Source organism: Aythya marila (genome assembly GCF_965140915.1).
Source record: "Aythya marila genome assembly, chromosome: 5".
Classification (NCBI taxonomy): domain Eukaryota; kingdom Metazoa; phylum Chordata; class Aves; order Anseriformes; family Anatidae; genus Aythya; species Aythya marila.
Genome location: NC_139046.1, coordinates 28,079,380 through 28,104,034, shown reverse-complemented (window position 1 = coordinate 28,104,034; position 24,655 = coordinate 28,079,380). Strand labels below are relative to the sequence as shown.

The window sequence follows — 24,655 nt, the reverse complement described above, 5'->3', positions numbered from 1 at the left end:
AGACTCCAAGACTCCAAGAACAGCAATCTTTTACAGACATCAAGATATAATCAACTTTATATAGTTTCGGCCAGTTAAGTCATCTAAAATCGTGCTTTCATACCTTTTTAAAACCTGTCTTTTTTTTTTTTCTTTTTAGTATAAAAAATAAAAAAGGAAAAAAAAGCTCAACCTCTCACGCACACGCACCACACACACGCACACATACACACACTGAAAATATTCGTTAACATGAAAGCATCTTCTCTAAATGTTTGAGAAGGCTGTTTTTCTTTTTTAATTTAAGTTCCCATGTGCGTGTGTGTATTTGATGACACTTCTTCAAAGTCAAATATTCATGCGACTTATAAACACCAGCAAGAGTAGATTTCTAAACCTAAACAGCTGATTAGTTTTCATCTGTATACAGAAAAAGTGTACATTTCTGATATTCCAGAGTTCTCAATCCATCTTGGCTTTTGTTGTTCTCCTCTCTGTCTCTCTCTCCCTCATTTACTTTTTTTTGCACATGATAAGCATAGCCATCAAACCACCTGGCTATTGTTCTGTACAGTAAGATAATCCTTTTCACAGTAACTGGGAAAATGTGGAAACCAACCAACCAAGTTAAAACATGTAAATAAAAACAAAAGATGTTCCCAATTTAACCATAAAACAGTATATACACCTTCAGGGTATCCATATAGAAATTATACTTGCAAAAAAAATAGTAGTAAAATATGTAAACAAAATTTCAGATTTTTTTTGACACAGATAACTGTGACAAAGCTAAAACACACACTCTTCACATTTTGTTTGCTTCTGTTGTCTGTTTCTTTTTACTTTGTTCTTCAAGAACATTTTCATTCCACATTAAGACCATAACAGAACTTCTGTTCCAGTCGTCCCATCAAACATACCATGATAAATATATCTGTGTGTATATATATATATAATATTATTAAATTCCTTTTTCTGTATTATTTTGTGTGTCACAGCAGCTTTATTTTCTTTTATATAAAAGAGAAGGAAAAGGGAGAATAGGGCAAATGGAAAGACAGAGATGATCTGAAATGTCAAGCTACAAAATTAAAATATTACATATGAAAAACAGTTTCATGTCAAAAAAAACACTATGCATTTTTGCATTCTTTTACAAGTGTTTAGCTTTTCTGACATTTTATGTGTCTTGTCACAAGTTGAACTCCAGTGGTGTCTTTCTGATATCTTTATTAAACTGATTTATTATTGTTTTTGCATGCACTGCAATCAGTCACAGAACCAGAACCCGGAGAAAGGCTCCTTTATTTTTGCATGGTATACTCAGCTGAGAATGGCTAACCATTTTTAAGCATTCTTTTTTTGAATTTTCAAATCCCTTTAACCATAGTTTGGCTGTGCTAATGCATACTAAATGATATTCCCAAATAAAGCCAATGATTCTGATCAGAACAGACCCAAAAACATCTATTCTTCAGTTCAATTGCAAATACTGGAGCCAGATCCAAGGGAACCAGCTTTCCATGACAATTTTCTTCATCACCACCCACCACACACTTCACTGCGTTGTTAGCAACTTACTGCAAGACGACGGATTCTAGAGACAACACAACCAGATATGCAGAGTAAACACCATGGGTAGCTTTTGAGTTCATATATGGCAATAGTCTCTTTTTATTAATTATGGAATTTTTTTCCGAGATTTTTTCTCAACTCATGTCGTGGTTCATGCTCCCTCCCCCCTCCCAAATAGTCCTCTTCACCCTTTCCTCCCACACCCAGAAGTAAACCAAATCAAAAAAAAAAACAAAAACAAAACAAAAAAAGCAACCCAAGAAACCAAACCAAACCAAAATCCAACAATCTCCAAAATCATTTATTCCCCTCCTCCAATCTCGAAAAATTATATGTATGCTGGACACGGCCAGATCAGTTTGTTCAATATTTTTTGTTGTTTAATAATGTTTGCATTTTTTTCTTTTTCCTTCCTTTTTTTTTTTTTTTTTTTTTTAATAAGTAAACTGAAAAATTATTGATACAGTCAGGGATCACGAACATTGTTAAAGACTCACTTGGAGATATGAAACAAGTAAGCCATGAAGTCTTCTAACTTTGCAGAAAGTTCAGCGGAGGAGGAGATTTGGAGACGTCCGAGTTCACTAACAGGGCAGAGCTGTATGCGCCATCTCCAGAACGCTAAGTGTGCTTTATAATACATTAGGGCAGAGTTTGCTGACTCCAAGTGATGACTGAGACATTAACAGTCACTGCTGAAATTTTTTTTCCCAATACTTTTTCCCACAAATGATATCTCCCAATCTCGTTTGCTGAAATGGTTCTGATATTTCAGTTAAATCTCATTAAGTATTTATATATTTATATATAAATAAGTATTCTTTTTTACACATAATACTCTTTGTCCTTATTTTTCTGTTTCTTGTGGCCGCTCTTTGAACTCTGCTGCTTCTCCTTCACGAGCGTGCCGTTGCTCTGGGCTGAGTTGCTGATGTAGTTCCGCGTCTCGTCCACCTGATAGGACCCCTCGTCCCTGTTCCTGTACTTGTACATGGCATACAGGAGGATGAGGATGCAGAGGGCAGCAGCAGCCACAATGCCGACGACCATCCCCGTTGTGCTGCTCGACTCGCGGACCACCTCTGAGGCCCCCGGAACCCGTCTGATTCCCGGCTCCGTGGGGTTTGCTGTGGGCACATTACGGAACATGGGGGAAGTGATTAGCGGGCTCTTCAGCTTTGTGCTGTCTAGCTCATAGGCAGTGGGCAACGGAAGCAAGACTATGTCAGGCTGGGGTTTGAGCTCACGGTTATTCATTTTGCCGGCTGGCAATTTGGGCACCATCCCAGTCGAGGACGAAGCTGTGGAGCGGATCAGCTCAGGGGACAAAGACGTGGTAGTAGTCCTACCAGTTTCGGAGACTTTGTTAGGTCTAAAGTCCTTGGATTCCCACTTGGGTGCGTGTGCTTTGTAGCCACCTTCGAAGATTGAAGTGGAAAGACTCTTATCTGTTACCAAGGAGAAGGTGGTGTAAAAATCTTCATCATCAGTAGGGGGTAGGTTAGAGTCAAAGGTTTCCCCTGAGCCATACCCAGATATCACCAAGCCATCATCATCACAACCATCGCTGCCTTGGTCCGACAAGCAAGGTAACCCCGCCTCAGAGGTCATGGACAGGGAATCTTTGGTGGTCTCAATAATGGTGAGGAGGGGGCGAAAGGTAGGGGGAAGTGTAATGAAAGGTGCACGAGTAGCAATAGGAGGGATATCTAAAGGGTCTTCTACAAGTAGAGGGACAACTAATTCACCTCCTGGGATGGAAAAGAGAAAAAAGAGAAGATTAGTACATTTTACTGATACAGTGCACCATTTTCAATTCACTTAACTCAAGGGCAGTATGAGGATTTGGGCATTACAAAAAAGTGTCAGGGATTAGACTTGCTGCCCAGCTACACTACGAACATAATTTTCTGGGGGATCCTTTTATTCTTCCCTCCCATCCTGCATCTGACATTGATAAACTGCATGTTCCACTTCCTTTCTCTTTTAGCCTATGCTAGGTTCATATAGCAAACTGCTCTGAATTTTGGGGGGACCCAATTTTTTGCTTTTGAAGATACTCTCAAGTGACTCTGTGGGCACAAATTTTTGGCAGTGATCTTTCATAGGCAATTGGTTACAAGACTGTTAATATGAACCATTTCAGATTTCTATACAGCAATATTCTCTCAGAGGGATTTTACCGCTCATCTTTTCAGTTTTTCCCCGCCGATTCTTTTCACTGAAGACAACACTGTTATTTCTTCTCTGCTATTCAAGCCTGCTTTCCTTCTGTAGCAGTTTCTAAAGCCTTTCCACAAGGCCTTTCCCATTCATGCATTTCTTCGATTGTTTTCTGTTTTTTAAATTGTGTGAAGGTTCATGAAAGTGAGGGATGGAATAAGAACCAAGTACTTACTGGGGTCCATGAAGGTACAGAGCTCTGCTCAAAGATGGTTCATTTCTTTTTAATCTTTCTTTATCATTCTGTTCTACGTTAGACATGTCCCTTGCCTGTCATCTTCTTGGGCTGCTAATGCCATTTCGTTTTGACATTCTCTTCTTCTTGATATTCTTTTAGTATGATTTGATTAGAAATTAAGATAGATGTAATTTCGATTAAGGATCTAACTCTCTGAATACCCAAATTAGTACTTACTACCTGCATTGCAGAAGTTACCTCACAGCTGCTGTTACTTCTTGATACACAGATAGCTGTGATCAGTGCTACTTTTTCCTAGCATGGTGGCTAAGTAAGTGCCTACAGGGGACTAAAAATGAGGCAGGCTTATAGTCTACTACCAAAGTACAACAAAGCCACAGCTACAACTTCTATACCTTAACAGAGTACAGCTGAAGCAAGAAAACCGAGGTGTCATTTCTAAGATTTGGTTGCTGTGCTGCAATGGTGCTACTCCTAGTGTAGTAGTTTTGATTTGTCAATACATTGTAATATGACTGTGTTTCTGCTTTTCAGCCTATGAGTAATTAACACTCCAGTGTTATAGTCCAATGTGGAGGCTTAATTAATTTCTTTAATTTACTGAGTTCAGATAATATAGTCTTCTGCTAGCATACAGGCTGCTGACACATTTTTGGGCATGCCATATTGCTTTTGAAAGTTTGTGTATAAATTTTCCCTTGCTCATTTTTATTTGGTTAGCCACTTAAGCTAGTTGATTTAAATATAAACTGAAGATTTTATCTGACACCATGAATAGTCATCCAGATCTGTTGGAAGGAGTGCAACTCACTATGAAGTATTCCTAATGCATAGGAAAATCTTAATTTATATTCACTGCTGCTTAAGGAAAGAGATGCAAAAGGGGTTTTAGATTCTAAAAAAATAAATGCCTTTTACTTATGTATTAGCAATAACTAATGAACAGTCTTGGCTTTGTTATGGCAAGAGGGTCAAGGCATGTTTTGGCATTAGGGTCAAGTTTTTGCTCTCTTCTACCTGCACTATGTATTACATGAACTTGTTTTCTTCCCGTTGAATACTGCCTGAAATGTCCGTGGAATTTTTGTAAAGAATAAAATCAAAATGTTTTAAATATATTTGGAGAGCAATGCGTTTGAACAAATCACATATTGAAAACAGCAATATACTGAAAAGGTATTTAACAGTTTGATTAAATCTAGATAGCAGAACTAGCAGTATGGCTTATTCTTATCCTTAATGAGAAACTAAGCGCTAACAGTTTAATCAATTAGAACCGTTATATTTAACTTGTAGGTACTAGGGTAGAAATGAGGCCAAGATGAGGAATGTGGCACTTTACTTCTCTTAACGTATTTTTATGTTAAGTGATTTTTAAATTAAGATACAAAGGGCCAGTTGGAATATGCTGTTTAGTTTTCTGGGCTTCCTTAGCATGTTCATGCCAAGTCTCTTACTGAAGATATGAAGAAGAAATAAGTATCATATGTGTATCAAAAAATATGGAAAAAGCTAAAAGTGTAGTCTGCCAAGTGGCTGCACGGCATTTTGTGTTCGTGTATCTGAGCTGTTTCTGTGCAATGCAGAAACTGGAGCATGTAATATGATTTAGATATGTATAGAAGCCCTATCCATGTTTAGAACAGGGCATCTATAATCTAAGTAAGGTGGTCTCAGGACAAACTTGGAGTACACCTCAGAAGGAAATACCATCTGTGAGTCTGCAAAAAAATGAAGAAAAAAAAAGAAAAGAATTTAAGTGCACATTAAATCAAGTTGCATGCATGGGGAATTTAAGTTTCAAAAAGAGGGGGATGGATAGTGTCCCTTTATGTTTTTTTTTTTTTTTTTTTTTTTTTTTAAGATCAGAGTTTTGCTGTTAAACAACAGTATTCATCTGTGAATTCCATGGACCATCTGTGACATCAATTGGAAAAAAAGTCAGTCTGGCAGCTTTTAATCGTTTGTCTAAAGCTTTGAAGCGCCTCTGTTATTAAAATCTATTATCCTAGCACATGGCATCAGTATGCAGTATGCTACCCACTGGGGCAAAATTTTGGGCAGTTTTCTTCCAAAGAGGATTTTTTTTGGTCCTATTTGTAATTAATTACATTGGAGGAACCTGAAACATATCACATTTAATTTGAAAAAAACACCCACATTCTTTCACCCCAGCAAGCCTTGCCTTAAAAACAGGTAATGGTTCTACATTTTTTGTTGCTGTTGAGGTCCTGAGTCAACGATCAAGACTACTGCAACTATAAAACCATTGTGGTCTTCCTGAAATGTCAAAGAACTTTGCTTGAGTTGCTATGTTAAATAAGGCTTCACAAAAGTGATGGAGAGCAGATCAGAATTTTTTGATTCCGGCAAGTCTGGTGGATGGAGGACAATAGAACAGATTCAGGAATGAGTTTTGTGGAGTTTTAATCTCACTTTGGATGCAAGAAGAGAAATGATTTTCATACCAGGAAGGCTGGATTAACTTTGACTTCCCCTACAATTAATCTCATCTCTAGTTTTAGTCCAAAGTGTCAAATGAGCCATTCTATGCTTGCCTGTACACTAAAGAAACAGACTGTTAAAGGTCCTTCCTTATGAATCACTTCTCCATTAAAGAATTCATTTGTTACTTTTACTTAAAAAAAAATAAAAAAAAATACTTTAGGAGAGTAACAGGAAGCTGGCTTTAAGGATGGTAGTGATGCTTTGAATGTTTGATTTTTCTGTCTGAAAGAAGCTGTAAGACTGAAAAAAAAGCCATGTGGGAGAAGCTAACTCAGAAAAAAAGCACTCTAAATGTCAAATGTGACCTCAGTTTTATTGGCATATTAGGCATCTATTCAAAACACACAGCAAGATAGAAGTTATATGTCTAATAGTATGCATGCACAATGAATACTTCTTGAGATATGTGATTTATAGAGGAGTTAAAACATCCTTTAAAATGACATGATAAAAATGCCACTCAGTCTGAAAGAAAAGTGTTACTTAAGGATGACAGGAAATGTAAATTCTGAAAAGCTCCCAGGAATGTGTGAGAAACATGAACATAATATCTATAGAGGGGAGCAAGTGCAAATTTTTGTACCATCCCTCGAAACAACTATGTTACTGCTACTACATTTCTACTTATAAGAAACACAAGAGGGAGTCTGATGACAGGCAGATGATAAGTGTGCATGTAGTGGGGACCATCTTTCACAAAATGACAGCTGAGACAGCAGGAAGCTGCATGTAGCCTGTGGTCCTTTGATGGAGAAGTGGTGCCTCTTGCCCAGGGCTCCACATTGCTTTAAAGGTAAGCTCTGAAAGCTTTAAAAGACAAAGTGCAATGCCATTGCCAAGTCTCTTTGTACACGAGTGTTGGATCCTGAAAGGTTCACTGTGAAAGACAAGTGCTTTAAAGACTTAGATCTCTGGAAAAAGCTAAGGAGGAGCCTCTGAAAATCCATGGCTTTTCAACTGGGAAGGGAAATACATTTCAGGCAGGTTTCCTATTTTCATATTACTATCTGAAGTTTTGTTTTTCTCATAGTATCTCCAAGCTTTTCAATGACTAAATTCATGCCTTGCAGTCTTGAATAAAGCTAACAGTTTCAATTTCTGAACTGCTTTGTGCTTAAAACAAAATGAGAAGACTGCCACCCAGTTGTGCCCTAGTTTCAAAACAGATATTTGTAGGAGACTTTGATTCTGTCTGTGTATGGTATGGACTGTTTCCTGGTAGTTACAGGTTTCTTTCCTTCATTTTTTTCTGCTGGCTGCTGAGCACCAGTTACCAGTGTTAAGTGGTATGCTATCAGTATTACTTTAGAAATGCAAAGATTTCACAAAGACTTCCCAGATTTGTGCTTTCTCTCCCAAGCAGGGTTCCCAAAAAGCATGGTTCCCAAAAAGAAATATGTTTTTTAAAAAGCTTCTGTTGACAAGAATTAAACAGAAGGGAAACTGATAAAATGGTTTCCTCTACAGTGATACAGATACAAAACTAGTTTGCCCATCAGCAGTACAATTGCAAAATAAAATAAAATACTGAAAAGCAAACTAGCAGCAGCACTGTGAGAACTGAGGTCTGTGACGTGGGAAACTTTGTACCAAGCAGCCCCATGCTCTGCTTGGCCTTCTCATTTTATGAAACAAACACAGTATGTATATTCCTTAAAAGTTATCCCTTTAATCTAGTCCATATACTGTTTTAATAGAGTTGTGCATTTATTTAAAATACCAAGATCAGTGGGGATATAAAAGGTCTACTTTAGCCTTGAAGCTGCCCTGCTTTTAGCTGTATGAGTATATTTATAGATACATAATTCATACCTCTGGGGCTGATCTCCAGTAAGTTCTCTGCCACTGGAAAACACAGAGTATTAAAAATTTAATAGAAGCCTTATGAACTCTGAGGCTGCTGTGGGTGAGTCATGAATGCAGAGGGCACCAAAAAAAAAAAAAAAAGCAAAAAAAAAAAGCTGCCAGCTTTCATCTTCACAGCCACGTCTACTTCACTGGAGTCTCAGGCAGCAAACTGATAGAGGACAATAGGAGCACAAAGATGAAGCCTGGAAGATTCGCCTTATGGTGACCATAAGAGACACACCCTTATCATCTATCTTTTCCAGCTTTTCTTGAAGAGATTTTAAAGGGCATCCAAACCCTGCAACTAAAGTTTGTCATTTGCATTATATTCTTATGCTGTTCCTCTGAAGTTTGATTCCATTTTTAGTATGAAATAGTTGCCACAGAAAATAATTCCTTACCTTTTCCCCCTCTGTATCAATGCAGTAACAGTGCCAATAATTCCTTATTAAATGACTGAGTTCATAAAGTTCTGTCTAATGGTGTTTTACTTAATTCTCCTTTGAGTCCTCTGAGGATGAGAAGGGGAAAACATTCACAGGAAAAAATGATGCTAACATGAAGCCTAGTAGATGAACATTCTTAATATTTTCTAGTCTTTGCAGTCTAATTTAATTGCAATTGACAGTGAGTAGCAGAGAGAAAAATATCCTTCCCACAATGGAATACTGCAGCATTTCATCTCAAATATCTCATTTTCATTTTGGAGAATATAGTGTGCTCAAAGTGATTAGATAAAACAGTACTTCTTGTGGTGGAGTTGGTTGAACAGCATTTCTTAAGCCCACAAAACTACATTAAAAGATGTTAGTTATCGCATTACTCAGGGCTCATGAGCAACAGGAAGGTACAGACTTTGAGAAGTCACGAATCCCATGTTAATGCTGGGCTGTGGTTCATTGCTGCACGTTCTTGGTCATCTTCATGCAGTTTCAGTGAAACAGGTGTCAATACTTTCCAGAAAGGACCTGGCATTGTGTTTGCAGGCAGGGTTCTAGAGCAAAAACAAGTATTTTGGTACCAGACACTGAGCTGCTTTGAGCCACCTGAAACATACCCTTTTCCATCTCCCATCATTATTTTAAACTCTTATGATTAATTGGTGACAGCTTCCTATTCAGTGTGATTTGTTCTGTTTTCAGCATCAGTTGTTCAGGGGACTTGACAGTTGAACCTGAGATACCTACTAAGTAGTTAGTACAGCACTGCCATACAGGAAAGCTGGAAACATGCAATGCTTGTAAGGGAATACAATTTCTTATTTTATCAAAAACTCACTGTTTTTTTTTTTTTTTTTTTTTTTTTTAAGAAATCAACACAAACCTTGTTTGAATTTTTAGAAGGTCAGAACGTGAGTTTCAATAGGAAAGTGTCTGCCACATGTAGGATTTCTGGAAGATACTGGCAAGCCTGATACTAGTCATAAAAAGATGGGTATGTTTACTTCGTAAGAGTGCACTTGAGAGTATCATTTAGACAGGATATCAGGCAGATAATCAGCAATCAAGAAAATTAATAGAAATAAAACACTTTCATTAGAACAAAGTAGGAATGACGTAGATCTGCAATAAGAAGACCCTGAGAGCTACTGAAATGCTACAGAGGTCTTGTCATTTTTTACTTGAAGAAGGCTACAACACCAGGCTACATACAAAGTAGCATCAAAGAAAGTAGCACTACTGGTGGCTCATTTTGGGAAAGGGGACAGAAAGCTAGACAGAGATAGACCAATAAAAAATATGAGCAAACTACCACAGACTTCTTCACCCCCTCCTATGCAGAACACAATCCAGTAATTGACAATACACAAAAAGCACATAACATAAAAGCAAATACAAACTGATTCAAAAAAAAAAAAAAAGTGAATTTATATACTTTTCCCAAAACAAAACCATATACTAGAAAATAAAAATGCCACAACAACAAGATCAGAGAAAGGAAAAACATAAGTCATTCACTTTATCAGCTAAAGAAAATTAAAACCTAAAAGAACTGAAAAAAATTATGAAAATAATAATAAAAAATACTTTAAAAAAGTAATCAAAAATACATAAAAATATTTAGAAAGCATACCACATTGATTTCATAACAGTCAACTTACATCAACAAATTGCCCGCATGTTTTTTGGCATGAAAGGAAAAATTTACAAAAGAAAGTTGTGTAAGAATGCTCTTGGACAAGTAGCATTGCCACATTCTTGTAACTTGCTTTGTTTTGTTGTTGTTTCTTAAAAACTTTTTTTAGCAAAATGTTTATTATTTCTTTTTAAATATAATTGTTTTACAACAAAGGGCGATACAGGGAGGCAACAACACATACATCCACACCACATAACATGAAAAGAAAAAAATCTTGCACCTTAACAAATTCAAACTTTTTTTTTCTGCTGTTTTTGGTTGTATTTTTTTTTTATCTTATGTAAAGTTGTTAGCATATTACAGTTGAAAAATCCTGTACATTTTATAGAATTTACTCTGCTTGTTTGCATATCTACATATAGATTTTTTTTTTTTTTTTTTGAAAAGCAAAGTTTTCTATTTTTTGCCTTTTTGGTCAATTTGATATATATTTTTTAAAACATTTTCTTTTTTTTTTCTATAATTTTTGTGTGTGTGTGTTTTAAGGAATGAATGACTGCACATAAAAATTTAACAATGCTAAAGAAAGGGGTGGTAGAGGGGAACTTATGGGAAGAAAAAATGCCTAGGGTGGATGGAGTGGGAGTGTAAAAATCTATGAGTGTACTACACAGGAGATGAAGATGATGGGAGTGAATGTGTAAGTCAGTTGCCATGTCCATGTAAGGGCGGTACGGAGTGATCTAGCAGCATTAGAGCTTCTGGCTGTAAGGAAGGGATGGGCAATATACAAAAACAAATGAGCATATTCATGCCCATCAACAAAAAGAAAGAACAGAACTCTAACATTGACAATCTCACAAACCCTAAGCTGCAACTTCTTCAACATGCAAGTTACAAAAAATTAATAATTATAGTATTATTATTTACATTTTCATTAAAGGTTCTCAAATTATAAAAGCATTTTAAACTTTTCCCTAGTAAAAATAGCAGTAAAATACATAAACTAATAATAATAATAATAACCAGAGAATAAAACAAAAAGAAAACAAGGAAACTAGTTTTATGCATTGGAATTAGAACAACTTCATCTGTAGCTACCCACAGCTTCCTTCTTCTAAGAATCATCTCTTCTGAAGTCCATCAAATTAATATCAGTACTCTCAATAATTTGAGACAATCATATCTTGAGCACATCAAATCCCTGTTTCAAATGTAATGATGGTGTTGGCACACCCCTTCCCCACTTTCAAATTAGATTGCTTTTATATTCAGATTCTCTGGAGAATCTCAAAAATACAGCTGTGGGATTCTGCCAGTGAAGTAGTTCTTTATTTAAAGAGGGAAGTAGAGGGAAAAATAGCAGAAAACAATTCATAACTCTTTTGTTTTGTTTGTTTCTTTTTCATTATTAGATTGGAACAAACCAAATCTAAGATAGAAATTCAACCATTGAAAAGAAATACATCAAAATATAGCTATGTAGAGATATACTAAAAAAAAAAGCAAAAATGAAAAAGCACTTTGTTCCCAACAAGAAGGGAAGATAAGGACAATTGTGTTTTTTTTTAATTTTATTTTTAAAGAAAATGTATTCCACACACTTTCAAATATGAACAAACCGGATGCACACATTGAAAAGGAACAGACAAAGCAGTCTAGGGACACTTTCATCATTTGGATATTTTTTTCCCTTAAGAATTCTCTTCCCTTCCCTCCCTCTCTTATTTAAATTTGTTTTCAATTGTTGACAAAAAACCCCACCACCCTCCGGTGTTGCTTTTTTTTTTAATACATCTTTTTTTTTCTTCACTTCTTTTTAAAATAAACATGGAGAGGAAAAAAAAAAAAGGACGTGCAGTCTGGATGTACGTCATAAATAGACATAGAAAAAGATAGAAGAAATTGGCTGAGATCGACAAATGGGTTATATAATAGCTTAATTTTACTGTAGGATGTTAATAATAATGCATGCTTAAAGTAAGTTGCATTTAGGGAAAGTAGAAAAACAGAACAGCAAGCAAGGAGTGGGGTGGGTGGAGGAGAGGGGCTGGCAGGGAGGGGGGGATCATTCCATGCCTCTCCAGAAAGGGCAAAGCACATTCCAGCGGGTTCTCTGCATTTCTAGGAGAGGTCAGAAGGGAAAAGGGTAAGGAGAAGTCATAAACTATATTGGGACATAGTTTGCATCCTGACTATGATCTTGTATTTGTATTAAATGCACAGAACACGTAGAACCCCAACCACTTGCCCTTAAGCTGGACCTAATTCTCTAGTGTATTCCCAAAATGAGTGGGTATTTTTGCACCCAGACTGGGCTCATTACCTGTAAGTGCTGATCAGCTTGAGTAAAGGGTGAAGAATTAATTAATTATATTAATTCTCATAAACATACTCTACTATACAGGAAACTGCTATTGCTGTAGTGAACATTTGTTCATGTTGGTGAGCAGTTATTCAGACATGCTGTACATGACCACTTCTGGGAGCCCACCACTGCCACAATAGGATAGCAGAATTAAGGTCAGCTGAGCTACTTACTGAGGTAAGCATCAGTTTGGTATGAACTGTCTGAAAGAACAAACCTGTCACTGGTGTAAGTGACAACTCAAAGTTGTGAACAATACAGTTAGTAGAATTTGGTAATAAGACCGTATAATTTTGCATAGGCAGACCTTCCAATGTTACCATTAAAACTGAGAGACTAGTTCCTCCTATGCTGCAAAAGAATTTACAGTTCAAGAAGATATTGCCACTCAGTCCTATCAGTTACTTAAACTGCATGCCAAATACTCTTTGTTTTAGATGGGTCCTCAGATTCCTCTGAATTCTCCGGGTTTCACGTGATGTCCATATTCTTCTTGAATGAAGACCTGACATCAGAGTCCTTCTAAAAAGGAACTCAAGGTCCCAGCCTGTTTTTCTTAACATTTTAGGAACGGGAAAACATTATATATAAAGCTTTGAACCCTGTTTATGCTGAATCTCTCCATGAGGTATGAAAAATATACTGTAAGCACTGCATGTACCCTAGGTTTCCATCAGGAATGCCAACATTTTTGCTTCATAACCATTCTTAAAGGTCATGCTACCACCAGTCAGTGGAAGTGGGTGACAATCTTGAATTTCTGGTATAAATGGGACTATCCACCTTGAAAATATTGTCAGTAGCTCTTCTGTATAAATTTGATAAAAACAACAGGTAGGATGTTTTAGTACTTATTAACATGAGAGGAAATAGGACCTCTAAACCACTGAGAGTTCAGTATTAATTCTGGGGAACGCTGAATAAGAATAAATGACTAAAAAAAAATAGCCCAGTTTGTTCTTAGATACATTACTGAAAAGTGTCTAGTTCCCAGAGGAGTTATATGAGAAGACCCTCAGCTCCTACTTCAGAAGTGATGAGGTTGTGCTGAATACTAGCACAGTGCTTCCATAGCTGGAATGTACTATGCCTGTGCTGGAGGACTGCACTGGAACTATCTACTACATCCCTCCAGAAAGCATGTTAGAAAGGGAAGTCGATCAACCAAGGAAGAGGAAACCTGGTCAGGGTAGTCTCAGGGACAGAACGTGTAGGTTACAGGAAGCAAAATATTGGCCTACATAGGATATTTTTGGGCATTCATTTGTGGATCAGAAAGGACTGACTATGAATAGAAAACAATGACAGAAGTGAGGCCTTTGCAGACCTCACTGGAAATTTTTATTTGGTCACATTTCAAGGTTAGTGTCCCTGGACACCACTCCCTACCAGGATTCTCAGCTTCTGGTTTAATTGTGCTTAGGAAGTTTCACAATGAGGCATTTAAGCTTTGAATTTTAATCAGTATCTGTCGTGACTTGCAGCTGGATTTTCAGAGCAGTGAAATGTCCCCCTTCAGCACATTAGCACTGAGTGCCTTCTCTTTGATGCAAAACAGACCGGAAGGCATGGGGTCTGGTTGCCAACTGTGAAGTCTATGTCAGGCCACTTAAGTAAATACTTATGCCCTATTTGACAACAGATGCCTAACTCATTGCGTGAGGGCCTGGAAAAGCCTTCTACTGCCTAAAAGATCAAAAGGACTAAAGAACCACAACTGGGGCCAGACACACTTAAAGAGATGACAAGATTTTGAGAAGGAAATCTTGATGTTTGTTAGGCTCTAAAGATGATTTAAGAGTGCTAAGCAATTCTTTCCCCACTTGGTCAACGCATAGGTGCTTGAACAGAAAAAGCGTGTTTTGGAAAATCTGGGCCCAGCAATTACTACTAATTACAGAAAAAACTTCCCAAGTCTTTTCAAAATCTAGCTCTTACTAGCCAAAAGTTGATGTTCTAATTTGAGAACTGGAAGCCAAATGTTCCCACATGAAGCTACACAGACAATATGTTATTACTTAACATTTACAAATTATTCCCTCAAAAAAACAAAGATTAAAAAAGTATAGCCATTGCACCCTTTTTGTACTTTCAAACCTTCAGGCAGACAGGACTAGGAAGAGAGGCAGCTATGCTATGAAGGGTTACAGACTGTCTTGAAAGATTGGGCCATATGGCCAAATGTTCCAAATGAAAAATTCTACATTTAAAAAAAAGAAGGTATTTTTTCAAAAAGTCCCTTGTTCATCATGCTTAATTATACAGTTGTATTTTTTCACTTTTTGTTTTTAAGTTGCATTTTGAAAGGATTCTGCTGAAGGCAGTCAATACTTCTCCATGTTACAGAGCATGATTATAGATGGTAAATTAGGATCTGCATTACTGTCTCTGGGTTCAGGCTAACACCTAGAACTTCAGTATCTTCTACCACTCTAGTCTTCAGGCTCCATCTCTTCCCTAACACAATGAAAACTACATTATTTGAGTACTGTGCACTGCAACACAAACCTATCAAAATACCTCATTAACAACTAACAGCTAACAGCTGCTTCTTACCTAGCTGTCCAGCAACACTGTCAATACACTATAAATATCCAGGATTCCTATAAGCAGGAAATAATACGATCATAAGTTTTTCCTTATTCGGGGTATTTTCCTTTCTTTCTGTATTTTTTATGTGCAGCAATTGCAAAAATAGGATGAGGCCAGAATATTTATTTATTTATTGTACTTTGACCTAATTAGAATGGGACCCAAGACAGTGGCAAACAGTAATATGCATTTCACCACTGTTTAATCCAGCCTTCCAAACTCCTGTTACCTTTGTGAATTTACTTTGTACACAAGGCAGCACCCTCTTTGGGTCATTTAAAGCCATATGCTTTGAGCAAGGATGCTAATGACATACTTCTAAGCAGCTGATACTATCAAAACATTACTTAAAACAAATAGAGAATTTCCACCGAACTGAAAGTGTTCACTTTTCTGTAAAACGTTTACAGAAATAGGGCCTTGTTAGCTATGCACCTGCTTTTAGCTTCAAGAGGTGTTGGCAGCAGTTTCTTCTCTGGCTAGAATATTTTGGTAGCAGAAATATATGATAAATAGATAAGGGGAAAAAAGCTCTGCAAAAAATCCACACCTCATTTCTGTACGTCAAGGAAGGGAAGAATCTTCCCAATTTCCAATGATTTCTCCATAAAAGAATACAAACACAAATGGAGACTGTTTAAGAATGCTCTGTAGCTGTTTAAAAATTAGTGAATTTACCACTTCCTAATATAAACACTAGAATTGCTAGAGCTATTAAACTTGATCAAATTAAGGATCTAATTAGCCTAATATTCTATCTCTAACAGACCGAAAAGTGATTTAGTGAAGAATATAAGAACAAGGAATGTATACAGCAGTGCTTCCCGCATACAGTGCTTCTTTACCTTCTGACAGTCATCCTGTTTAGGCATTTTCTGGGATGAAGGTCATAGTAAAGACCACAACAGCTACTAAGTGTGTACCCAATTTTTAACAATACTTATATGTTGACCGAAGATCCAAATAGAAACCCTAGTAGCTCTAGATGAAACATGGCTTTTCTGATCGTCCCCAACTCAGGCATTGTCAAAAAAAAAAAAAAAAAAAAAGTGATCTCATTTAAGGGGAAAATGGGAGAAAGTAGGCAGAAGAGGGGGAAGATTGTTCTCCAAGACAGGGTCCCAGTGAGAAGACAAACTCTGGGGGATTCTGGCAGGAATCTGGGAAGTGGTGTTTCTAGGTGGTGCTTCCTGCTGGTAGTAACTCCCAAACTCCCACAGCAACCTGTTACTTCTTGAATGCTTTTAACCTTTCTCAGAGTAATATTTTTCAGACATAGAGCCAAACAAATGTGTAATGGACCACAAATAACAAACAATTTGTAGATTAACAGGAGTAAAATATTAATTTTTAAGGCAACTCCTCCTCCCAAATCAGACTAAAAATCCATTTGTGGGATTTTTATCTGCTATTTACACCAATGTAAATTGTAACAGAAGAGTGCCAGCTTAGCTGTCCAGTAAACAAACAAACAAACAAACAAAAAAAAACAAAACAAACAAACAAACAAAAAAAAAAAACAGAGAAAGGAGCGTTACCTAGGAAGGGAAAGTTGTATCACTTTCCTTTTACCAGTTGTTTGTACCAGCAAAATCCTCTCTCATTCTAAGCCTATAGATGCATAGGGAGCTACAGAAATAAGAAAAGCAATCTGTATTAATAATGCCTACATGGGCACCACTCACACAGTGCCACATAACACCTTGTTTGGTTTCACATGTAAGAATTAATGAGGTTTCTTTATAGCAATGAGTAGCTAGAAAACTATCAAATATGAAAACACATTTACAGGTATCGAAAGCTAAGGAAATAATAAGGCTAAACTGACACAGTTTTGTGGGAAAAGACTTTTTCAGGTGTTTGCCATAAGCTTATTACCTTTTCACTTTCTGAACCAAAGAGTATTTTGATGCTTCCAGAGCTAAGCAGCCCATCCAATATCACTGACCTGAAAGCATTCTTTCTGTGCATCTCTACTCAACCATCTCCTTCTCCTCTCAGAAGCAGCTGATATGTTTTTTTGAAAGACTTAAGACTGACATTTGTAATCAGCCCAGCTATGTTTTTTTTTTTCCCTTTTTTTTTTTTTTTTCTTTTTATGAAAAGCTAAACTTATTTAATCCTGAGAGTCAGTCCCATGGGAAGAAATCTTTCTAAATCCTGAGGGATTTTGCAACCGCTACCAGATCCTTGTACTGACAAACTCAGTAACAGAACTCTGTCAAATAATTTGAGTGCGAGCAGGAATAGTTTACTGTTTTTGGTCTAAACCCATACAGCAAAAGTTTACTGTGTATTAATGGCATACTAAAATGTCCATATGTTTTTGCTTATCTACAAACAGAAAAGAGCACAGGTATTTCAGCGTTCCTTCCTTTCTTCAGCATACACAGCCACAAAACACCTAGATAAAAATATCAGTTTGCCACAATGCTAATTAATACTGTACGAATACCATATTCCTTTTTGGTACATATAGCCCAAGAAATCTTACAGTGTCACACCATTTAATATTAATTTTTGAAACGTATCCAGGAAACAAATCAAGGCAACACTCAAGTATGCTGGCTAAGGGCTTGGTAGGTACGTTTGCATATGAAACTTGTGTCTTAGAAAAGTTACAGGAGATAATTACGTGGAAAGATTGAAGAATTTAGGAAGTAATTTGAATGCCCAAATCCTAAAAGAGACCTGAAATGCATGTCTATGTATGGGGTGTGTGCCATACTGAGATATTTAATAAAAATACTATCTGCTTGGCTGTCATAAAAATATTCTCCTAGGTGCCACTAAATTGCAACCACATAAAGGTCTAGATACTTCATGAATGTTGTTTTGTAGCTAACCTTACTGTTGACTCTACATTATCCTCTGTGGGAGTTGTACATACAAGTTTACCAATGCCTAGCATTTATTCCTATGACCCCCTCCAGTTATACATAATTACTCATAAATATATTTTCATATTTGGTCGTTTAACATTAAGTCATTTCTGGTAAACTTCAGAGATAAGCAGGAGCCATTTCCAGTGCATCATTTTTACTTACTTGGATGCTAGGCTACATTCCCCATTTTTGTTCATCCCGCAGCTAGTGTAACTGTGTTACATTCTCAGGTTGTGTACAGTGTCCAGCCGTAAGTGACTCAAAGGAAGGAGTTTCCTCCCTTGCTTTCTGAGAGGAGGATCCAAACCACAGAGGATTCACTGTTAAAAGGTTTTTCTCACAATCAATTTAAAAACTCTTCTGATTGTGGTGTAGTGCTCCTACTTCTGTCTTCAAGATTCCCTCTTATTTTAGTATTTCTTGTTCCTCTTACAGACATAAATCAGTGCTGGGAAGAACCTGCATTTGCAGCTTGCATGCAGAGATTGTTCTTGTGCTTTTATCTTGGAGCTGTAAACAAAACAATGCTAAACAAAACCAGACAAAAATGTTGTCCACTTCTTGGTTAGTTGAGTAATCCAGGATCATCCCAGACACCACTTCTCTCTCCAAAAGACATTCAAGATCTAGAGATTTCACTTTCAAAGTGTCTTTAGTGAGGCAGCTGCAGCTTATTCTTGAGTATACATGGGAAACTATTACTACAGACCTTTAACAAGTACCTTTAACAATGTACACCCCAAACTAAGGAAATATTTTGTAAGCTGTAGAAGAAAACAGGTACGTTAATGAATGAGAATAAACTGGGCAATCAGAAACTGTGATTAATTCCATCTAAAAACAACACGATTTCCCTGGAAATGGTATCAAGTCAAATATTGCACTAACTGAGAAGAAACATTAAACTAGATGTCCATTCAGTGCTCTGAACATCAGTCCCCAGTTAAATCTGGAGTGAAGAGAATTTACATTGTGATGGCTGAGGAGAAGCTCTCCCCAGAAGGCTTTGAACAAGGTTCATTTACATGTGCCTTCAAACCTAAACTTCTTTCACTAATGAATGTTACTGAAAAAGGCACATTATGTATATATGTATGCATATTGTCTTCTATTGAATTTGATCCCTTTTATATCCATTCCTATCCTTTATGACTCATTCAAAATCATGCAGAAAACCTGTGATAAATCAGAGACTCAAACCACAGCTTTCCAATGATGGATTATCCAGTGGTATTGCCCTGCTTATAAAGTTACTCTACTTTGGCTACTGGATGTCCAAGTATGTTCTTTCTTCTGTGGATTGACTTGGAGTAATGTTATTCCCATATCAAAACTGAAAGAAAACAAGCAAAAAAATGGTAGTTTCCGTAATGGAAGTTAAATCTTGAAAGTGCAAAATACTACCAGGGAATTAACTACGCAGGACAAAGCTCTAAATAATGCTGAGAAAAATGCTTAAGTGCCTGTTGCTGCAGTTAAAATGAATTAGACAGGGGCTAACAGAAAATTTTGATGTTTTTTCCCTACAAGAAATCATTGGGACTCCAGAATTGAGGATAAGTCCTTCAAAGTCCTCTTCAGTCAAGTACAAGTCAAAATATTTCTCATAATTAATATGAGGATTCAGCCCCACAGCCATGCTGAAAAGGCTAGACCAAATTCCCTATCAGTAAAATGAGGTGATGCTCAGTACACCAAGTCTTTGTGTAATACCTGGATACCTGTGGAGGAAAAATGATATGTTACTGTTATATGCTATGAGACTGTTACTGATGAGAAGATCACTACCAAACTGACTGGTAAGAGGTTCTACTAAAATACCGCTGGGAAGTGGTAGAAAATCCCAGGTAGAAATGATGATTTAGAGTAAGCTGAAATAAATACAACCACAATTCTTTGTCTGAAAAGCAAGAGAAGGGAACACCAACCTTTTGAGCAGTATGTTAGGTGTTGTTCTCTCACATCAGTTCAGAGAATGTGTGATTCTCTTCCCTTTTGATTGTGCTAATGTTTGAATGCACCACAATCCTCTTGGGACCTCAAGCAGAAGTGTTTGGAGACAGAATGGCAATGATTATCAATCTGTGCTTTGAAGTCAGTTCCACTAGGCAGCACTTGTCACTGCATCAGAAATACAATAGAGCCAAGTAATGTATGAACTATCTAGCTCTGAAACACTGCAGGGGAGCCCTTTGTAAAGTAGCTTTCAACATGTGAGCTAGTTCTGTCTATCACTTGGAAAAGACAAGAGGGGATATTACTGTGATCCAGGCATTTTGGGATGGATTTTTGGCAGGATTTTTTGTTTGTTTGTTTGTTTGTTTTTATGGGCAAGTTTAATACTGCTGGGAAGTGCAGGAGCATAAAGAGAGAGGGTCGTTTTTGCAGATGTCTTTTTGAAAGTTCAGGATTACAGTGGTGAAAGGCTGCTGCAGGCAAGTTTGAATCCTCTTTTTCAACACAGTGAATGACTGGAATAAACTCTACAGCGATTCAGGAGCCAAAGCTTTAAGCTGTTTATCAGAGGTTGCATTATAGCAAGAAAGTGGCTGAGAAGGGTATTTACTTTGCTTGCACAACGAATTGGATTAAAGGAGAAACATGTCATTGCAAAAGTTAACCTTATTTAATATTGATGATAATGATCATACTTCAGAGTACTTTAGGACAGTAAAGATAATATAGCCGTGAATAAAATTGAGGAACTGGACAACAAAATTCTTCAGGCCCATTCAGACCCTAAGGGCTTTATGAACAAAATTCAGGATGACTGACTTCTGCTACTGATTAATTCTGCTCTGCACCGGAAAGCTAGGTGGCCTTGATATTCACTCTCCCTTATCTTCACGCCACAATAAGATAAAGTATATCACACTATCACAAATGTTTAATTGTTTTCTTTGAGGCATTGGTGAAGCACTAGATTGCAAATATACATTTTTTTTTAATAGAGCAGTTAATATTCATAGGCCAGTGGTGCAGGTCAGATTGCTGTTGAATCACTATTTGAAGAGATATATAGTCATACACTTAAATATGTTTTCCATGAGACTGCTTACTGTATTACCTGAAATATTTACATTTAAATTTTAAGGTCATTGTTAGAAAATCAGCTAAAAGAAGACTTTGCATAGCTATTAACCATCATGTCTTTGCTTCATGGTTTGGTAATTCACAGGAGCATAACAATCATGAATACCTGTGAAATGAAAGTTAACTGCAAACCAAGCCTAATAGGATGAAATGTTAATTAAAAGAAGCTAAAAAAAAAAAAACTTATCACATTAGGTCTTCCTCTGCTATGAAGTAAGACATTATGCTGTTAGATTTTAATAGGGAAGTCTATTACTTTCTCATAGACTCTAATTTCCTTTATCTGTGCAAGCCACAAAATTTTCTCATACAGATTTTTTTTTCCCAGTAAATTTATTATTCCTTTTCATATTCTTATACACATGATGTTCTTAAGCACAATCAAAACAGTGATGGAACTGGAAATATTGTGTTAAAAGAACAAACACTTTATTTGTGTAATTCTGCTATTGGCAAAACCTGCAAATGTGAACTTTATGAATGAATTAAAAAGCTGTTGAAATTCTAGCCTTAGTGCCCTGAGGTTTACTGACATATTAGAGTAGTAGTGAACAGCACTGTTTTGAAGTTAGAAGAAAAGTTCCACAATTCAAAAGACTCATTATAAACACTTGGACATGTATGGCTCCTTCCTTGCCTTCTGCAAAAGGACACTAAGCATGAGCAGGCACGTGGACCAACAACATACTGGAGAAAAACTGGTAGAATTGCCTGTCATTACCAGTGCCTAAACAATGCATGCCAGTCTTTAATGGCAAATTTAAGTGTGTAATGCAAGCTGTCTTCTTTTCATAACCTTCCATGGCACTGAGTTATTCATCAAAATGGAGGCATGTCAGAAGTCAAATTATCAGCTGCTCAATTTCAACTGCATGTTAAACAGGCACATGCATAAGACACTCTCCTTCTCAACACTTAATTATTTCAGGTGTCTCATTCTTGCACATGCGGATACCCCATGTTTTCAGACCTTTGTCTTTGGCTGTTTATTGGCTAATGAATTTATACAAGGAACTTGAAAGTGCCATTGCCACACTGTAGCTCCATCCCAATTTCATATTATTATCTTATTTTACTACCAGCTAATTTAGAAGTGGTAACAATAGTATAAAAATGTAGAAAAAGAGAACCAAGCATCAATTCAAATATATAACTACAAAGAAAGAGAAGAATTCTTTTCAAAAAAAAAAAAAAAGAAAGCTGCATGTGCTCTATCTTCATAGGAAGAGAGACAGTGCACAGGGTTAACTGGAAAAGTACTTCATTTCTGCTCTTTGCCCAGCTTTACTTTTCCCTTAGAAAAACACATTCCACTTTGAAAATCCTGCCATGGGGTTCCATGCTTATTATGTCTCAGTGGATGCATTTTCAACTTAAAAAATATTTGATCTATTTCCAGCTTAAAAAATATTCTTCATACCAACTCTCTGCCAACTTAATCTGGGATCTGAGTCAAGTTCAGGTCTCCTATCATTACCACTCATAAATAAAGACTGCAGGTCAAAGTATGCCCTCAACAACCTTGGAGCTACCCTATTGCCTTCAGTGGTGACACAGAAATATTACTGACTGAACTTGTAATTAGGATGTGGGTAAACGGCTCCACTGAAGTAGTGAGAAACAGACTGGAACCCAGCCTTTGTCCCAGTGCTGCATGGGCTCTGCAGGGGCTAACAGGATACAAAACCATTAAAGCCAGTGGACCAGACTCTAGAAGCAAACGCACATATAGGTGGGAATGAGGAAAGGCTTGACTGCTCATCTAGAGCTTTGACATAAAGCCATATGTGAAATTGTTCATTTTGTTTTAACAAATATGGATTTTTGTAAGGAAAAAATCATTTTATTCAGAAACATTCCTTCCCCATTGCTAGTGCAGTTCTTCTTTTAACACCAGTAATACTTTTTCCTCCTCCCTCCTATGCAAATTCTACGTGTTCTACAAATCCTTTTCTCCATGCGTCTGACCAACTTTCTCCACGTATCTCAACTAAAGCTTGTTACTGAGACACCTAAGGAAACATCCTTCTAACTTCTCTGATTTCAGTATTTATAAAACGGGGACAAGAGTATTCATCCATCTTATAATAGCACTTTCCAATACCTGCTAAACATTTTCAGTTTGAGATAAACAATGTTACTGAAGTACCTACAGTCCATTTCTGGTCAAACACTGCACCAGCCATACAGGGCTTGGTGTTCTGTCAGATAAGACTGAGACGATCCGAAATATTATCAGACGATGAAAAAAATGGAAGTTGCAATGGCTTACTTCAAAGACAGTACATACTTTCTAAGCAAGAGCAGGCTTCATCTCTTATCTCTTCTAGAATATCAATGTGCAGAGAACAGATGCACCAACTGGGCTCAAAAATTAAATACAACTCAGAAGCTGCCTGGTCTCAGAAAACCAACAGGCATGTCTATGTATTCAAACCATGTAGAATAAAGTAGAGCATTTTAATGAAATACAGTAAGAAACATGGATGATATTTTTCTTTATACTGATGCTTTCTACTTTCATTAACCCCAGTAAAAACTGAAGCCACTAAACATTTCACAGAATCAGGCTGCCAGCTTTTCCAGCCATGTGGTTAATGAAATTAGTAATTATGCATGCGTATGCATACAAACTGGATTTTTTTTGAAAATTTTGACCATGAAAATATTTAATTTGCATCCAGATTCCAAACTGCTAGGGAGATCCAACTGCTGACTACTTCCTTTTCCACAACAAAATAAACATCACATTCATAAATGCTTTGGACAAAAGGTTTGGAAGAGATTTATAAACAAGTGAGGAATGCAGTGAAAAAGTTCTGCTGTTACCATTTTATGCCAATTACCTAAATTAGTCTCTCAGGAATTCCTTCTGCATACAGATTTTTTTCATGCATGTAATGAATTTCATAATTCACTGCTTCTGATCTGACATTTAGGTCTGGTAAACTACCCTACATTTAAACTTAAGAGACTCACCTGCCACAATTTTACACTGATAATAATGCTTCTATGCATTATTTCCAACTTATTTTGGCATTAGGGTAGAGCAAGGGCATAATTTCTTACAGTAGACTCACAGACCTGAAATATGACGTGCAGTCCATCTCCTAGGGACCAATAGAGGGTATTACCAGCACTCCATTTTCACAGCTGAGATATTCGCTACAACTGTTTGAAATCTGTCACCATATTCTGTGACTGAATAATACTTTTTTATATCTATGCTTACATACATATCTATATATACATGATCACACACATATATTATATACACACATATATGCAAACATATGTATTTCCCTC

General features: G+C 36.8%; 1 protein-coding gene across 6 annotated transcripts in view; it reads right to left on the bottom strand.

The window, feature by feature from the left end:
- Positions 1 to 1,707: 1,707 nt before the first annotated feature.
- Positions 1,708 to 24,655, bottom strand: part of NRXN3 (neurexin 3) — a 934,456-nt gene continuing 911,508 nt past the window's right edge. For 3 of the 6 annotated variants that reach the window (XM_082761542.1, XM_082761546.1, XM_082761547.1), the window contains one exon: positions 1,708 to 3,305. In XM_082761542.1, the coding sequence (XP_082617668.1) occupies positions 2,380 to 3,305 (926 nt within the window). In that variant the 3' untranslated portion in view covers positions 1,708 to 2,379. The remainder of the gene's footprint in view (positions 3,306 to 24,655) is intronic. The other 3 variants (XM_082761545.1, XM_082761544.1, XM_082761543.1) reach the window with 1 other exon arrangement.